Source organism: Amblyraja radiata, chromosome 15, assembly GCF_010909765.2.
Source record: "Amblyraja radiata isolate CabotCenter1 chromosome 15, sAmbRad1.1.pri, whole genome shotgun sequence".
NCBI lineage: Eukaryota > Metazoa > Chordata > Chondrichthyes > Rajiformes > Rajidae > Amblyraja > Amblyraja radiata.
In genome coordinates this window covers 33,618,941-33,635,595 of record NC_045970.1, presented here as the reverse complement: position 1 = coordinate 33,635,595, position 16,655 = coordinate 33,618,941, and the positions used below count along the sequence as shown (strand labels likewise).

Genomic DNA, 16,655 nt, shown 5'->3' with positions numbered 1-16,655 from the left:
CTCTCCGTTAAATATACTCTCAACAATTATTTTGTTAGTCTTGTATAAGGAAATGTTACATTTTAATTACATTTTGACTTCCCATATTGGTTTACTCATTCATCAGTTTAAGAGATATAGATTTGTTTTAAAGTTTGACAATGTTTATAAATTAGCTATGCAGTTTATCATTTATTTGCACAGAGGCTCCTTAAGTGACAGGCGGCATTGGACAGTTAAAATTGACTTTTCAGTTGTGGAAGCCAGTTAAAATAATGATGCAGTGAATTTATGCAGATGTGAGTTTCTTACATTGTTTAATTCCGTGTAGTTTGTTGAGGGTTCCAATGTCCAGACATGGTAGATAAGGTACTTGCCCTCATGGTTATTGCTTGGCATCTGAGTCCACTAAGTCATGTACCATCATCCATTGTCACCTGCTCATCTAGAAACTCTCCACCAAACATCTTATGTAAGTGCCTTCATCACAAATTCCTTTGATCCCCAAAACTCAGCATGTTGGTTACGGACATTATCTTCTAACTTCACCATAGATGTTTATATCCAAAAAACGAATTTAAAATAGAGATGTTCTGATTATTTTAATTACTTTAATTACCTCAATTACTTTCTACTAGCCTTGAATTTGTATAGCAAAGTGGCAACAAAATAGAAGGTGGTTGCATTTGGCACATATTGTTATTGTGGCGTTATGCTTGATTACTGATACAAACACAATTCTACCAGACCTTTCGTTCTTTTGGGGGGGGAAATTGAGGATTCGCTTCTTTGTAGAGTCCTCCATGTTTACACCACCAATGTTCAGAAACATAGTTTTTTTCTTAGTAATGGCTTTAAATTCCAATTTTAAATAAAATTAAACAATCAGTATTGCAAAAATGGACTATGCATGAAATTAAATTATGAAGACAGAACTGCACTCAAATATTGTGAATAGCTCACATTTTTAATGTTAGACTTTTGACAAAAATACTGAATTTGAGATCATAAGAACAGTTAACAGGAGTATGTATTTTTCCATAACATTATCTGCCAAACTCTAGCATCTAATTCTATTGTTACGTATTTGATACTTGTGCCAATTATTCATCTATATTACTAAAAGTCTGATCTTGACCACTTCCTGTTCTGTATATTGATTTTAGAAAAAAACGCTGCCACTTACGGCTGTGATTTTTGGCCATCTTACTCAGAGTCCCCCTCCGCTGCGCAGGCCAAGAAGATTTTTACCATCGATGAAAAATAAAAGAGTTATTAGTGTTTAAAAAATGTTGAGATTCTCTCTCCTGAAGGCCACGCCCCTTCCGGGGGGACTATAAAACCTAGAAGTGTTGAGTGCCTCAGTCAGTCCCTGCAAGATGGGGGAGCGAGAGGGTCATGTCTCCCAGTCTGAGCTGTGAATAACACTGAACACATGTATACTAAACTGTGAGTGGTTTTACTGGCCTGTCGGTGCCCTTAATGTGGTTTGAAAATATAGTTTGGAAATGCTAAAGCTGTGTTGCCTTTGGTTTGAAAATGCTAAAGCTGTGTTGCCTTTGGTTTGGAAATGCAAAAGCTGTGTTGCCTTTGGTTTGGAAATGCAAAAGCTGTGTTGCCTTTGGTTTGGAAATGCTAAAGCTGTGTTGGCTTTGGTTTGGAAATGCTTAAGCTGTGTTGCCTTTGGTTTGGAAATGCTAAAGTTGCCTTGCCTAATTAAAGTTGCCTTGCCTAATTAAAGTTGCCTTGCCTAATTAAAGTTGTCTTGTCTTCTATATAATTAGAGTCTAATTTTGACCACTTCTTGTTTGCGCTTTATATTGATTTTAGAAAAAACGCTACCACATACAGCTGTGATTTTTGGCCATCTTACTCAGAGTCCCCCTCCACTCATCAGGTGCCGAGAATTTTTCCCATTGATGAAAAATAAAAGAGTTATTAGTATTTAAATGTTGAGATTCTCTCTCCTGTCAATCATGCCATGAAGACCACGCCCTCTTCTGGTGGGATGGGGGGGGCTATAAAACCCAGAAGTATGGGCGTGGCTCAGTCTCTGCAAGATGGAGGAGGGAGAGGTCATGACTCGCTGTCTTTAGTGGCCTTGCACCCTGCTTGAAATGGTAAGAAACTGCACTTGAATTTGGTGGCCTTGCACCCTGCTTGAAATGGAATTTCAAGGAATAGCCGTCAGTCAACTGCCAGCCCACCAGCCGTGAGTGAGCTGCCAGCACAACAGGCTTGAGTGTCTGAGCCGCCAGCCAAAGAATCCATTCGCCCACAATGTCCACATTAGCCCTCTGAAAACCAATCCCTTCAGCCCACAACACCCATACTAGCGCTCCAGAAAGCCCCCCCCCCCCCACTGGCCACCAATATTGGAATGTAGATTATTAATTTACTGTGCAGTAAATTGCAGTGAATGAAATACTACTGATTGATTGTTAACTGATTTTTTGAAGGCGTTGTAAAATGTTTTTCATCATAGTTTTGTAAGTCCTACCCAAAGCATGTTGGTTGGTGAGGGTTAATACATTCCAAGCTATTAAGTTCTAAATTGTCTTTTGAAATGTGTTGAAGAGCAATCCTGTATATTAAAACCTTTCTCCTCCGATTCCCCTCGGCTTGCCCCTCAAAGCTATTTGTTTTCATGCAGTTTTCCATCTGGAGGGTGGGTCAGCACATTACGTAATTCCCCAAAGCTTCTGCAAGCAATGTTTTCCAGTATTTCAATGCCAGATTACATAATTTCAAGGAGAACGAACACTGGACAGAATAAATCTACTAAAAAAATTCATTACTCATAATGGTTCAGCTGAATGTTGCCCAATACAAGACCCAGATGTATAATGTTTTCTCTTCAAAATGGTAATTATTTCCTGCTGCAAATATCTTGTGACATCTATTGCAGTGTATCAGACCTAAAAAATTAAATCCAATTTCAATTGATTAGTTCTGAATTATAAATATAAAAGTTAACTCTTCCCCCCTTTCTCCTCCACCCCCCCCCCCCCCCCCCCCCCCACCTCAGACTTTAATTAAAAACAGACCTGAGTGTTTCCTGCTTATTTTGTTCTTATTTTTGATTTTGAGTATCTGCAGTTGTTTAATTTTCATTTTCATGGAACTTGTGGAATTTCCTGCATACTAGAAACCATAAAATGGTGATTTTCAGTGTGAAAAGATGACAGTAATTTAAGATTTGCTATTAAAAGGATACTTGCACTGGAAAGGTAGCTCAGTCTTTTTTAGCGTGTTTAGTTCTGGTAAGAATCGCATTTTACTGCATTCCCTATATCTAAATGGTAGATCTCTTTGGGTAACCATTTTCATGCAACTATTGGTGGAGCAGGACGCCTCTTGCAGTAACTATAGGATTTGTATTTGACTTTTGTATTTAGCTTTGCATCTGCAGTCAGGAAAATTTACTGTCCTGTTTCCATTTAAATAACTGCAAGCAACATTGTGCTCGTCCTTTCTAATTAGCAAAATTCACCCCAATATTTTACTTCCAGGAACCATAAAGAGATTATATGTGTTTTTTTGCAGTGGAAGAAAGCTGACAACACTGCAAATAGTGGGACACCAATCAAGATAGAAGATCCTAATCAGTTTGTTCCACTAAATACTGATCCACGAGAGGTCCATGATAAGAGAAACAAGGTTTGTAGATAATTAATGCACGAACCCTGTTTTTGAGTAGTACTTTATTGAAATATTTAAGTTTGATATTCTCACTGGAAAATCACATGTGTTGAGTTGTGATAAATTCCGCCTTGTATTAAGTTGCTAAAACAGAAACAGGATTTTCTGGACTTATATTTGCAGCATCTTTGGCGAGAGAAGAGTTGATGTTTTGGGTCAATATCCTTTCGTCAAAACATGAATCAATTGAGTCGAACTTTGATTAATTTTTGTTATAGATTGAATATCATTTTATTAAGAGTATCAGTTAAAAAATTTCCTTAATAAGTTACGAATCATTTTCCTAACGAAAGTCTTAATATGAAATATTTGTAAAGTGTGAAAGCATCACGATTTGCAAGGTTCCTTCCACGTTTTAACCCATTTTGAAATACCACTGTTGTTTTGTCATTGGGTCAAAATCCCAGAGCTCCTTATCCGCCAAACTTTCCCAAGAGTATTTAGGACTAAACGTAACAAAAAGAATAGTCTATATCCCATTCGTGGGAAATGAAACTTTCGATTCAGTACCCTTACTGATTTCACCATATCAAATTTAGCTCGCCCAATAACCCAGGTTTTGATTTGCCTCACTATTGACTTGCAGTTAAGATCGTCAAAAGCTGCTGTAACCGGAAATTTGATCTTAAGTAGCTTAGCTACATAATAGGCCAAGACTGAGAATATGGGGGTGTATTAAAGTTAATCCCTTCCCATGCACAGAATCTTTCTTGGTTTTATTCTTTTTAAATTACATATTTTATCAACTAATATTCATATAATATTAGTTGATAAAACTATTTCAACTAATATAGTTTTATTAGTTGATATAGTTCCTGTATTTTGGAACTGGGTGATAATTGTGTACTATGAGAGGCTTACATTCTGTGCAGTTCCAATCATTCATGGTAAATTGTTTTTGTGAAACCCTTTAAACTTTTTATGATAACATCACTGTTCTGCTCAGATTCAGATGGTTTTACTTGAAGGTAAAAATAATCACGTGAAACTCTTTGATCAGATCAAAGCTGTTTAATGACATTTACAAAAGAGTCATGTTTCCTGCTGTACACAGCATGCCTGAACCAAGGGCTGACTCATTACTTTTGTTCCAGATTCGTGAACAGAATCGATATGACATGAAGACTGCGGGGCCACAGTCGCAATTACTGGCTGGTATTGTTATTGAGAAGAAAGGCATCCCGGTACAGTTGCATCATATAGTTTAATTTGTAGTTTTGTCAGTTGTAATTTTTCATGTTCATAAAGTTACCAATTAAATTCCCTTCTAATTAAAACATCCACATTTGAAATGAGCCATAGCTAAGATCAGCCGAAAAGAGATGACCAGCATCCATTTGCATTAAAATCAGTGTCAGAGTTCCCAGTTAAAGCCAAATGCATTTGTTATTTTAATGCAGATTAGCCAAAACAAAGAGAACTCTTCAACTTTCCAGTGAATTTGTATCTCGTTAATTATCACAAATGAAACACATTAAATCCCTATTGAAAGAAACTCAGTGATATAGAATGTTGTTCGCCACTTGCTCTCGAGCAAGCCATTGACATATAGTCTATAGTTTTGCAGTATTCCTTCAACACAGTTGACATGGGTGTAGAAATGCTGTAACATCAGTGCTGTTTGTTCTTAGAAATTCTCTCTCCCTCTTTCCTTCCTGCATTCTAGCTTCTTCATGTGAGCAAGCACCAATTTTTTTATGTGGGTAGGCCAAACGGGAAGATCCAATGCTGCTTGTTTCCAGTGATATGTGTCAATGTTGAAGCTCTACAGAGATGTTCTAAGAGTGTTTGAATCCAATTTTATGTCCATCACATGTTTATTTACTCTCGGTCAACCCTCCATAACTTAGCTGCTTTGGTAATCATCAGGCGCATTCTGCCCAGCTGACCTGTGATTCTTACACATTCAACAATGTGTAAATGCTGCAGAGGTTTGTCAGGAACACAATATGTGCATCTGGAATCTTGACTTACTACATGAAATATTCTGTGCAAACAGGTCATGTGGAAATGATTAAGCTGTCCGACATGTCTGCTGTAAACAAATAATACAAAATGGATGATAGACACTAAAAGCTGCAGTAACTCAGCAGGACAGGCAGCATCTCATCACAGAGAAGGAATGGGTGATGTCTCGGGTCGAGACCCTTCTTCAGACTGGTTAGGGATAAGGGAAACGAGAGATATAGACGGTGATGTGGAGAGATGAAGAATAATGAATGATAGATATGCAAAAAAGTAACGATGATAAAGGAAACAGGCCATTGTAAGCTGTTTGTTGGGTGGAAATGAGAAGCTAGTGCGACTTGGGTGGGGGAGGCATAGAGAGAGAGAGAGGGAATGCTGGGGCTACCTAAAGTGAGAGAAATCAATATTCATATCACTGGGCTGTAAGCTGCCCAGGCGAAATAAGCAAAACGATCGCCCAGTCTGCTCTCACCGATGTTTAAGAGTCCACATTTTGAACAACAGATACTGTAGATGAGGTTGGAGGAGGTGCAAGTGAACCTCTGCCTAACCTGAAAGGACTGTCGGTGTCCCTGGACAGAGTCGAGGGAGGAGGTATAGCGACAGGTGTTGCATCTTCTGTGGTTGCAGGGGAAGGTACATGGGGAGGGGGTGGTTTGGGTGGGAAGGGATGAGTTAACCAGGGAGTTGTGGAGGGAACATCTCTGCGGGAGGTAGAAAGGGGTGGAGATGGGAAAATGTGGCTCGTGGTGGGACCCAGTTGGAGGTGGCGGAAATTTCGGAGGATTATGTGTTGTATGCAACGGCTGATGGGGTGGAAGGACTAAGGGGACTCTGTTGCGACTAGGGGGAGGGGGAGCAAGGGCGGAGCTGCGGGGTACCATGGAGACACGAGTAAGGGCATCATTTATGATGAAAGAGGGGAACGAACCCCAGTTCCCTAAAGAACGAGGACATCTCGGATGTTCTAGTATGGAACCTCATCTTGGGCGCAGATGCAGCATAGACGGAGGAATTGGGAGTAGGGGATAGAGTCTTTGCAGGAAGCAGGGTGGGAAGAAATGTAGTCGAGATAGTTGTGGGAGTTAGTGGGTTTGTAATAGACGTCGGTTAATAGTCCATTTCTTGTGATGGAGAGTGAGATCAAGAAAGGGGAGGGAGGTGTCTGAGATGGTCTAAGTAAATTTCAGTGCAGGATGAAAATTGGTGGTGAAGTTGATGAAGTCCATGAGTTCTGCATGGGTACAGGAGGTAGCACCGATGCAGTCATCAATGTAACGGGGATAGAGTTCGGGGATAGGGCCAGTGTACGTCTGGAACAGGTATTGTTCAACTTATCCTACAAAGATGCAGGCATAGCTGGGGCCCATGTTTTGGACTTGGAGGAAGTGGGAGGAGTCAAAGGAGAAGCTGTTGAGGGTAAGGACCAACTCCGCGAGGCAGAGTAGAGTGTTAGTAGAGGGAAATTGGATGGCTCCCGAGTCGAGGAAGAAACTGAGGGCTTTAAGGCCTTTCTGGTGGGGGATGGAGGTGTAGAGTGACTGAACGAATTGGAAGTCTTCTTTTCATTTTGGTATCTGCTGTGTTGTTTTAGCTCTGTTTTGCTTCAGATATCCTTGTATGTTGTGGCATTAATTGTAACTGCCTCTGACAAACGTGCTTGAAGTTATTCGTTTTTGACACTACCCCAGTAAATCATATTTTTGCAGATGTATGATTGTTACTGTGGTAATAAAAACTCAAATATTGTAATGGTATTCACAAACAGGTTCTACCAGAAGTGCCACCTAGATGATCCATCTCTGTTTTCATCACCAAGGCTAGTCTTCAGCTAATGCAAATCATTCCAAATGATGGGTTTAGAGGGATATGGGCCAAACTCGAGCAGGTGGATTAGTGTAGATGGTCATGGGAAAGTTGGATAGAAGGGCCTGTTTCCATGCAATATGACTATGACTATCTATGATAGCTAGAAATTACTAGCTTAGTTTATTGTCAAGTTCACTGAAGTACTGTGAAAAACTTTTTTTCTTGCTAAGAGCACTAGATACAGCAAAAGCAATTGGAGCAAAGCACTTTACACTCCAGAACAAATTTTGCCAACTCCTCCTCATGAGGCTAACGCAGGGCACAAGCAATGCCCAGATTTCATGAGGGTTTTTTTCTCTTTCTGTAAGTCAGAAACACCAGTTTGCTAGCAACACCCATAACGTATTGCTATGCAAATACACTCTGTAATTTCCTTTCATGTTCACCCTAACATGGCACATACGTAAACTAAAGGTGTATGAACTATATTCTGTTTTATTATAAACGTTATTGTTGTTATTATCTTGAAAAATTCTTTAAGCTTTGATGGGAGAATTTGAACATTTTTTTCGTTAGGTCTGTAGGAACAGAGGGCCTGTGCTGACCTCGGCAGCACTGACCAAATCCCAAAGAGTAAACCAAATATCGTCATTGTTTGCAATACTGATTAGTGTAAACGATTTATTTATTCAGCAATGATTCTGACTGGAATGTGTTCCAACAGGTTTGTTTTTCTTCCAACAATCTGGTATAAAGGGGAAAGCACAATTTGGAAAGTTGCTCAATTAACATCATCGAAAACAAGATTTGAAATTATTAACATATGAGAACCTAGGGGGCTAACCAAAGATAGCTTGCAGAGATTTGTTAAAGACTCCTTATGTTTATTTGAAGCTTATTTTTGAACAAAGGTACAAAGCAGATTTAGGTGAACATTTATAAACATGTCATGTCTGTCAAGTCAGACATTTCCAAGATATGTACATCTCCAGCACTCTGTCATTTTGTGTAAACCAGTTCCTTGTTTCTGCATATGCAAGTTGTGTTTCATTTCCTTATACAAGTGTGTTGTACAATTAGAGAGAATGCATGGTTGAATTTGGAAAGGAATTGGAAGTGGAGCAATGTTGAATTCACAACAGGGATGTATGTACACCAGTAATCGTAATCCACATTATTTAAAGAAAACATAGCATTTATATTGTCAAAAAATTTCAAGTTTACGCTGAAGTGTCCTGAGAAAATTGGTAATGCTTACACCGACCTTAGTTAAATTTGCCTATTGCCTTCTCAAAGAAGGAAATTTGCAGTTAATTATTATCACAATTCACCAAGAACTAAAATTTCTATATGAAGTGCTGTGATTTATTTTGGGAATTATCTGGAGGGATAAAACTGAAAAGTTTAAAACCTTCCACTGTGAAGTTATTCATGTCAAAGTAATTCTGTTGCAGCTTACGCAACTGGAAATTGAAAGGATGAGTGAGCAGATCCCAACTGGCCCACCAAACCCATTCAGTTACCTCAACGAGAATGAATTGGAGGAATACAAAACGATGATAGAACGAAAACAGCAAGGATTGGATGGTAAGGCAATTTTGTCATTATGGAAACTAAATTAAAAGTTTGTCCAGAAAATTATGACTGCACAGTGTAAATGATTTAATGTTAATTTTCATAATCTGTGTGGGCAAGAAAATGTTGCTGTGTTAGAAACGGTGACCTCCTGTGGTTGATAAGTCTAATGCCGCATGCAACTATTTTTATTCTTTACTATTTACATTGCTGGTTTATTTTTGGATTTCAGCCTCAAGCTCTGCACTGAATCTCAAGATTTACCAAGGAGTGGCTTTGTCAATAATGGCTCCCACTCCCCTTCTGAGTTCTGCTTCTCACAGCATTGATTCCTCTTGTATTCCTGACGTTAGTTTTTGTGTTTAACTGCTGATTCTCTTCTCATTGAACCAAATGAGTTTCCATAAAATGATAGTATGAATTTAAAATGTTATGATCGTGTCGTAGGATCTTACTTTTCACGTGTACTTCCTTCATTCTGAATTCTGTCATATCTCCCAGCTGACAAGAGTTGTTTTGTAGATGATTAAGTTTAAAAAGGTAATTTGCAATGATGTTCTCTTTCTATATTTCACATGATACGTATGCCTCATGTTATTGTGACACAAGAAATTGTAGGTACTAGAATCTTGAGCAAAAGAAGTGTTGGTGGAACTCAGCAGGCAGCATCTGTGAATGGACATTTGGCATTCTCAGATGTCTAATGTTACATTCCTACTTGCTCTCTCCCTCTCCTCACAGTCTCCTCCTCTCCCTCCTCTTTCCCCCCCTCCCTCCCCTTCCTCATTTCTCTCTGCCACCCACCACCCCCAAGCAGAGAAATTAGCACTTTACGTAAAGAGATATGCACAATTTTCACTCGCATGATAAACGACCACAAGGATGTTGTAATTAAAGTCTGCTGGCTCCCATGGAATAATGACTAACATGAGTTAACCATCACAGGGACTAAATGCTCTTACTAATTTTGTGTGCAATTCTTAACATCTTAATGAACTGTGCTTCACAATTGAAGAAACACAGAATAGTTGGTCAGTAATTAGCTGCTGGACAATTTTTTTAGATATGTTTCATAGTTGATTCAGCTTCACTAATTTTACATGAAATTAATCCTGTTTTTTAGTTATAAACCTAACAAATTATTTGTTTGTACTAAAAAGCATGAAATCTTTGTAAAGCATGTAGAATTTTAACATTAAAAAGGGAAAATATACTAACTCTTCCCCTACAGATGCTGAACATGAACTAACATCAGATGATGGTTCTGCGTTATCACCAACTCAATCCCCACACGCCTTACCAGCAGAATTGGAAGGTGGGACATTTCAACTCTTTTTCTTTTGTCATTTGCTTTCCCAGATATTGGTATGCCTGCACAAATTTCTAGTCCCACCTCTACAACATACATCAGTTAGAAATCTTTGGAGAAATTACATATTTTGTGACTTGAAAATACCTTGGAGATCATTTATTTGATATAGAGATCCATGGAATGGGTAAGGTGGTTTAACATGCACCATGTGGTTGTGCCACTGATGCAGTGACTTTTATTGATGTGGCTCTTCGCTGTAGCTATATGACCATAGCCACAACATCTGAAGGCTTATCAGAAGGCCACTGCCAAATAAAATGACTCAACTTGTCAAAGAAAATAAGTTAGGTACACAAAATTGCTGGGGAAACTCAGCGGGTGCAGCAGCATCTATGGAGCGAAGGAAATAGGCGACGTTTCGGGCCGAAACCCTTCTTCCCCTTCGGCCCGAAACGTCGCCTATTTCCTTCGCTCCATAGATGCTGCTGCACCCGCTGAGTTTCCCCAGCAATTTTGTGTACCTTCGATATTCCAGCATCTGCAGTTCCCTTTTGAACAAAGAAAATAAGTTGCTTGGTTAAATGACCAAACACTGGCCAAAAAGATGGTATTTAAGATTCTTGGAGGAAATTGCCAATCCTAATGGGGGAAAAAGAACTCCAGAGCTCAGGTCCTTGAGAGTTGAAGGCAGGCTGCAAATGGAACAATTATTATCAGGAGACCAAAATAGAGGTTATAGGAGAGGGGGCAATTAAAGCAATAGGAAAGGGTGAGGCCATAGAGAGTTAAAAACAAGATGGGAATTTTAAAGTCAAAATGTTGCTAATCCATGAGATTTAGCTCAAGCAAGAGTGTAAGGTAGACACTTAGGATGATCAAGTTGCAGATAAAATGACGGAGCAGGCCAGTGATGCATTGAAATCAAATCAGAGCTAGGAAAGGCATGGCTAAGAATTTCCGTTCCACTGATCTGAGGATTGGTAGAGTTAAGATGAATGTAGAGGGCGGGAAATGGGCAGTTTTATTGATATGGAGATGTAATTTGACTTGATCTTGAGTTCAGATAAAATAACAAAGCGACAGGCAGACTGGTTCTGGTTCAGATAGTTGTGGGTAAGGGAGAATTGGCTGAGAAACCGATTTAGGAAGAAATAGAAGCTGGATTAGGCCACAGCACCCTTCAAGCCCGCACTGCCATTCACTGACTATAATGGCCAAACAGAACTTGGTATGTCTGCTTTTTTGCCTTCTCCCCATAATACGTTCCTGCATGTACGTTCCTATATATACCACGTCTTTCTCTTTTGGCCTTCAATATAATGAATGACTTGACTTCCGGACCTCTTGGAAAATGTCAAAGATTCTTAAGGATCTTTGTTCCATAGATCTAGATTCCTTCACAAAGAATAAATCATCTCAACATTTAACACCTCATGCTCTTCAGAATTTTCAGTTTCAGTAAGATTCTGTTTCTTAAGATGATCAAGAATGATGTAGAAATGTATCATTCTTCTGAAATACAATTAGTAGAGGCTTCATATGTCACCCCTTTCTCCCACAATCGGTTGAATAAACTTTATTGAATTGTTTCCAATACAAGTATATCCTTCAAACAATGAGGCCAAAAGTATGAAGTATGCCCGGAACAGTTGTAATAAGGTCATCCCACAGTTGTTGAAGAGTTACTGGCAATTTTAAACGAAAACCGAGATTGTATCTGTGGAGACGGAAATGGTTAACATTTCAGGTCAGATCTGATCTGTTTTTATTTTTTACGTAAGCATAAAATATAAAATACCATTTGTGCGGGGGGGGGGGGGTGCGGCAAACATTTCAGTTGCCTTCCTAATACTTGTACCTGGACACAACTTTTGTGTTTCATGTACATTGCAACCAAAGTATCAAAGGTATTTTATTGGTCACATTCACATACACCTAGGTGTAGTGAAGTGAAATGCTTCTTGCCATTTTGCAGCACATAAAGAAGGAATACAGACATAACATTAATAAGAGTTTTAAACATAAAGAACATCCCCCCACAATGGCTCCCACCATGAGGGAAGGCACAAAGTCTAGTCCCCAACCCCAGTTCACCCATAGTCGGGCCTATTAAGGCCTCCACAGTTGCCTCTACGGAGGCCCGATGTTCCAGGCCGTTCTCGCCGGGTGATGTTGCTCCGGCATCGGGAGAGTCCTCTCAGCGGCTTGGGAACCCTGGAACGGCCGCTTCCGTACTGGAGGCCGCGGCTTCCAAAGCCAACAAGGCCGCGCCGGTTGGAGCTCCACAACTGGCGATCTCATCTAGAGATCCCAGGCTCCCGGTGTAAAGTTCAGCTCCACAGTCCCGCAGCTCCGCGATGTTTTCCCCAGTGATCTTCAGCTCACCGGAGCTCCAGCGCAGCGACCCAGGCAAGGCATCGCCCGCTCCGCGATAGCTTTCAGGTGAGAGATAAAATCTTTAAAGGGGACCCCTGAGGGCAAGCTTTTCATACAAAGGATGATGGATATTCAGAACGAGCTGCCAGAGGAAGTGGTAGAGGCAGGTAAAGTTACAACATTGAAAATACGTTTTGGACAAATTCATGCATAAGAGGGGTTTAGACAGATCTGGACCATGTATATGGCTCAGATCCATGGGACTAACTTTAGGATGTCATCTTGGATAAGTTAGTCCAAGTGTAAAACTCTGCCTGTATCTGCCAAAGATTTGCCTGCCCACTTTATCTATGTCTCTTTGCCAGATAGGGAGGCTGAATGGTCACGGTTTAGAATATAAATGAGAATAAATAGTAGGTCTTACAAAAGCCATGAGCTATTGGGGGACATGCAAGGAGAGGAGTATTCTGATTTATCTACAGTCATGCAGTTTAATTATAGCAAAAAAATTCTGTTTGCTGCCCAGCCTGCTCCTCAGATGACAACCACATGTTAACATTTATTTTTTATGAACACAGAATTTTTATTTTAAATTAAACAGCGAACAGCATTCTAATACAACTTTAATTGTATTTATGTTTTAGTTGTAAAGTGTACTTAACAGTTTTTCATTAATGATGATTGTGCATTAGATAACACTCCACCAGCGGTGGTAGTGAATGGAGGGAAGGAAGACGGACAAGCTTTTGCAGAAGACGTGACAAACCGCATCAGCCAGTTGACAACTGGCACTGTGGAGAGCGTGGAGATCACCATCAAGTCAACTGAAAAGGTGGATCTGAATGCTAGTGATGCCCTTTCACCTGAGGGATCTCCTTCGAAATCTCCATCAAAAAAGAAAAAGAAATTCCGCACGCCATCATTCCTGAAAAAGAACAAAAAGAGAGAGAAGGTGGAAGCATAATGATGAGTTTGCAGGGATGTTCTGCAATTAAAATGCTGGTCAAATTAATGTCAGTTTTAACATGTTGACATGTTCAACAAAATGTGCTAAACATCTTTTGACTGTGCACTGACCAAGAATGAATGGAAAAAGGCACAAAGGGGGTTTAAATCTAGCATTTAAATATTATTGCAAGTTTCTTTAGCAACTAACCTTTTGCCAAAATGAAATCACATTCTAGTTAATTCTAGACCTGGAACTGTTATACAATGGAATTGATTTTAATCTTTAAATGAAACTCATCTCAGTAAGTCCGCTAAAGTGTGGAAATTTTATACATTTAGACAGATAATTTAATCCATGACAGAAAACTTTCTAAATTTTTTAACACGATTAAATAAACGTTACAAGCATGCTATATAAGGGTTTAATGAAAAATAAATGACTAAGACTGCCTGACTCGAGTATACCATGGAAAGTCTAGGCATGTTGTGGTTCTGATATTAATGGGCTAGATTATACAAAACTGGACTCGTGTCAATAGTATCTTTTGTTCTCTTTTAAAAAAACAAACTATACTGCACTTTTGGTATACTTAATTTACTAGTAACTAAAACATGCGTGAATCCATGAGGTAACCAAATGAAGGAGAAATAATACTACCAGAAAGGGAAAGGCAGGGTGTGCAGCCGGCGTAATTATGGGAAAAGGATTGAGTTGTGATAAATGGAAAGTGGTAAATAGGCAATTGACGTTTTGTTTTTGAAAGTGTGGTTCAACTTGTAGCATAAAAGAATAAAAAAGGCATGAAGATAATGTTTTAAATGCATGATCTAGAAAAATTAAGCTAGAACACAATGATCTGGTGCTAGCCTGCTCCTTGAATCATGTCGCTTTTAATTGACCCATTTGTTCCTCTCATTCCTCCCTTAAATCCCAAGATGCCAAGTAACATTGCAAACATTGTTTGCCTTGGTCCACATCTTGACCGTATCCATGTGGCTCTTGATTGGCTATCAGTTGTTGGCCATGAAGTTGACTGTACTGACTTGCCCATCGATGAGCCAACAGGGTTTGGTCTCGTGACGTGTTCGTGGACACTTTATCTCTCCTGGAAGAAGATTAGTTTCCCCAGTGTAAGATTGGTTTTTAATGTGAATGACAAAGTTCATTCTTGTTACAGTTGTGAATTTATTCTGCAATGTTAGTGACCACACTGAGATTTAAGTAGTATTTTCCCAAGAAACCCATCTTTTTTATATAAATGAATTCTACTGTGGTAGCATGCTATTAACTGTCAAGAGAAACATCATATAGAATTGATCTTTCACATTTTATGTAAAAATTATTTTTCACGTTGTATGTTCTCTTGTGCAGTACTTGTAATACATTTGCTACAAAGTGTTTTCTTGTGTAAAATATGCAGTGGGAAACGATAAGATCACGTTCAAAGACTAAGAAATCGATCAATGATGTGCACATTTAAAAAGTGACCTGATTTGTGATTACAATTAAACTTGCTATATACTGATGACTTCCATGGATTCGTATCCTTTTGAACAAAATGCCAACATTGGAATAAGTAATTTGTATTTTTCATTTGAACTTTTGCTTCAGAATGACAATATGGTATTTTTATAAGCATAAGAGATTTAAACGCTGATCTCCATATTGTTTCTCCATTTATAACAACCTTACCTGTTCTCTGATGAAGATGGGTTTACCAGATGAATAGACTTCTGTTACTAATTCTTCTAAAACTAAATATTTTCATGGTAGTTCTGTCAGGAGAAGGACCTAATAAATGCGTGAGCTGAGTTTAGAAACTCGAGAGAGAGCCACTAAATGAGTTTGAGAGAAAATAAAGAAAACCACTACATTGGGGTCTGTGATTGGAATCCCAATTAGCAATGTGAATGAGAGTCTGAATACCGAATGTTGATGAATGAAATTGGGGTTGTTAGATGGTTCGAGGCTGTAGGAATGGATCTCTGAAAGGGAACAACACCATCTCAACACTAAGTACTGGAAAGAAAAGTAAAATTAACTTTTTTTTAAATGCCAACTTTTTTTAGTTAACTCTAAGATAGTTATCTGGACATGTGCTACTGGTAACTTTTTTGGAGAGGGGAGGGGAGGGAGAAATTGGGGGGATTATTTTCAAATCAAAACTATCTGTCTACATTATTCCTACAGCTTTTGTGCATTAAAATGGACTTTGCTTAATGGCATTGCTTAAAATGGACTTAACTGACCTTGTTGCACCTTGTTAATGGCACTACATATAAGTGCAGCAACCCTGTGGAATATATAAAGCTTTAACAAAATTGCTTTTTAGATGTGTTGCTAATCCATGTAAAGTCCACTAATAAGCAGTATTTTACAATGTGGAGACATCTCATTTTAGTAATCTATAATTTGTACCTTATACTAGACTTATTTTCCAATAACCTTACTCTTTGATTGAAATTATTTGATATTATGTGCTTATTAAATTATATTCTGATAAAATCCCATAGCTTTCTTATTTTTGAAATTCTGTAACCCATCTAAACTATTGGAGCATTTTAAAATCTGGAATCTGCTTATGGAAGAATGTAAAAGAAATGGCACTCTGTATAGCAGCTTACTTGCTCTATGAAAAATTAAATACCAATATAAACACCAAATTTGTGTTGCCTCTGCATGAAAGAATTCCAAGCAATAGAATAGGAAAGACAACATTTTTTTTGAGGATTGTATATAGATGTCTGATTGTTAAAATGAAGATTTAAGATGTACTCGAGTTACAAGAAAACGTGAATGTATTTAATCAGGTTTTTTTTACCCACAGGATGCAAAGCTAAACTGTCGTGTGTCTTTGCTGATACAGTACAAGCATAAAGGCCATCTTCACACATGAATAGTATCATGGTGTGCATGCTCAAATCATTTCCAAAATGCTGTTATTTTTAATTAACATCTGGGAAATGAGACAAAAGATAGACACAA

The 16,655-nt window shown here is 38.7% G+C and overlaps 1 protein-coding gene across 3 annotated transcripts in view; it reads left to right on the top strand.

Moving 5' to 3' along the window:
- The window catches only part of add3 (adducin 3), a 131,634-nt gene extending 115,301 nt beyond the window's left edge, over nucleotides 1–16,333 (top strand). For 2 of the 3 annotated variants that reach the window (XM_033034001.1, XM_033034000.1), the window contains exons 11-14: nucleotides 3,526–3,639; nucleotides 4,776–4,865; nucleotides 8,913–9,045; nucleotides 13,414–16,333. In XM_033034001.1, coding sequence (XP_032889892.1) covers nucleotides 3,526–3,639; nucleotides 4,776–4,865; nucleotides 8,913–9,045; nucleotides 13,414–13,685 — 609 coding nt within the window. In that variant the 3' untranslated portion in view covers nucleotides 13,686–16,333. Of the gene's footprint in view, nucleotides 1–3,525; nucleotides 3,640–4,775; nucleotides 4,866–8,912; nucleotides 9,046–10,264; nucleotides 10,349–13,413 lie in introns of all 3 variants that reach the window. The other variant, XM_033033999.1, reaches the window with a different exon arrangement.
- Nucleotides 16,334–16,655: the final 322 nt, after the last annotated feature.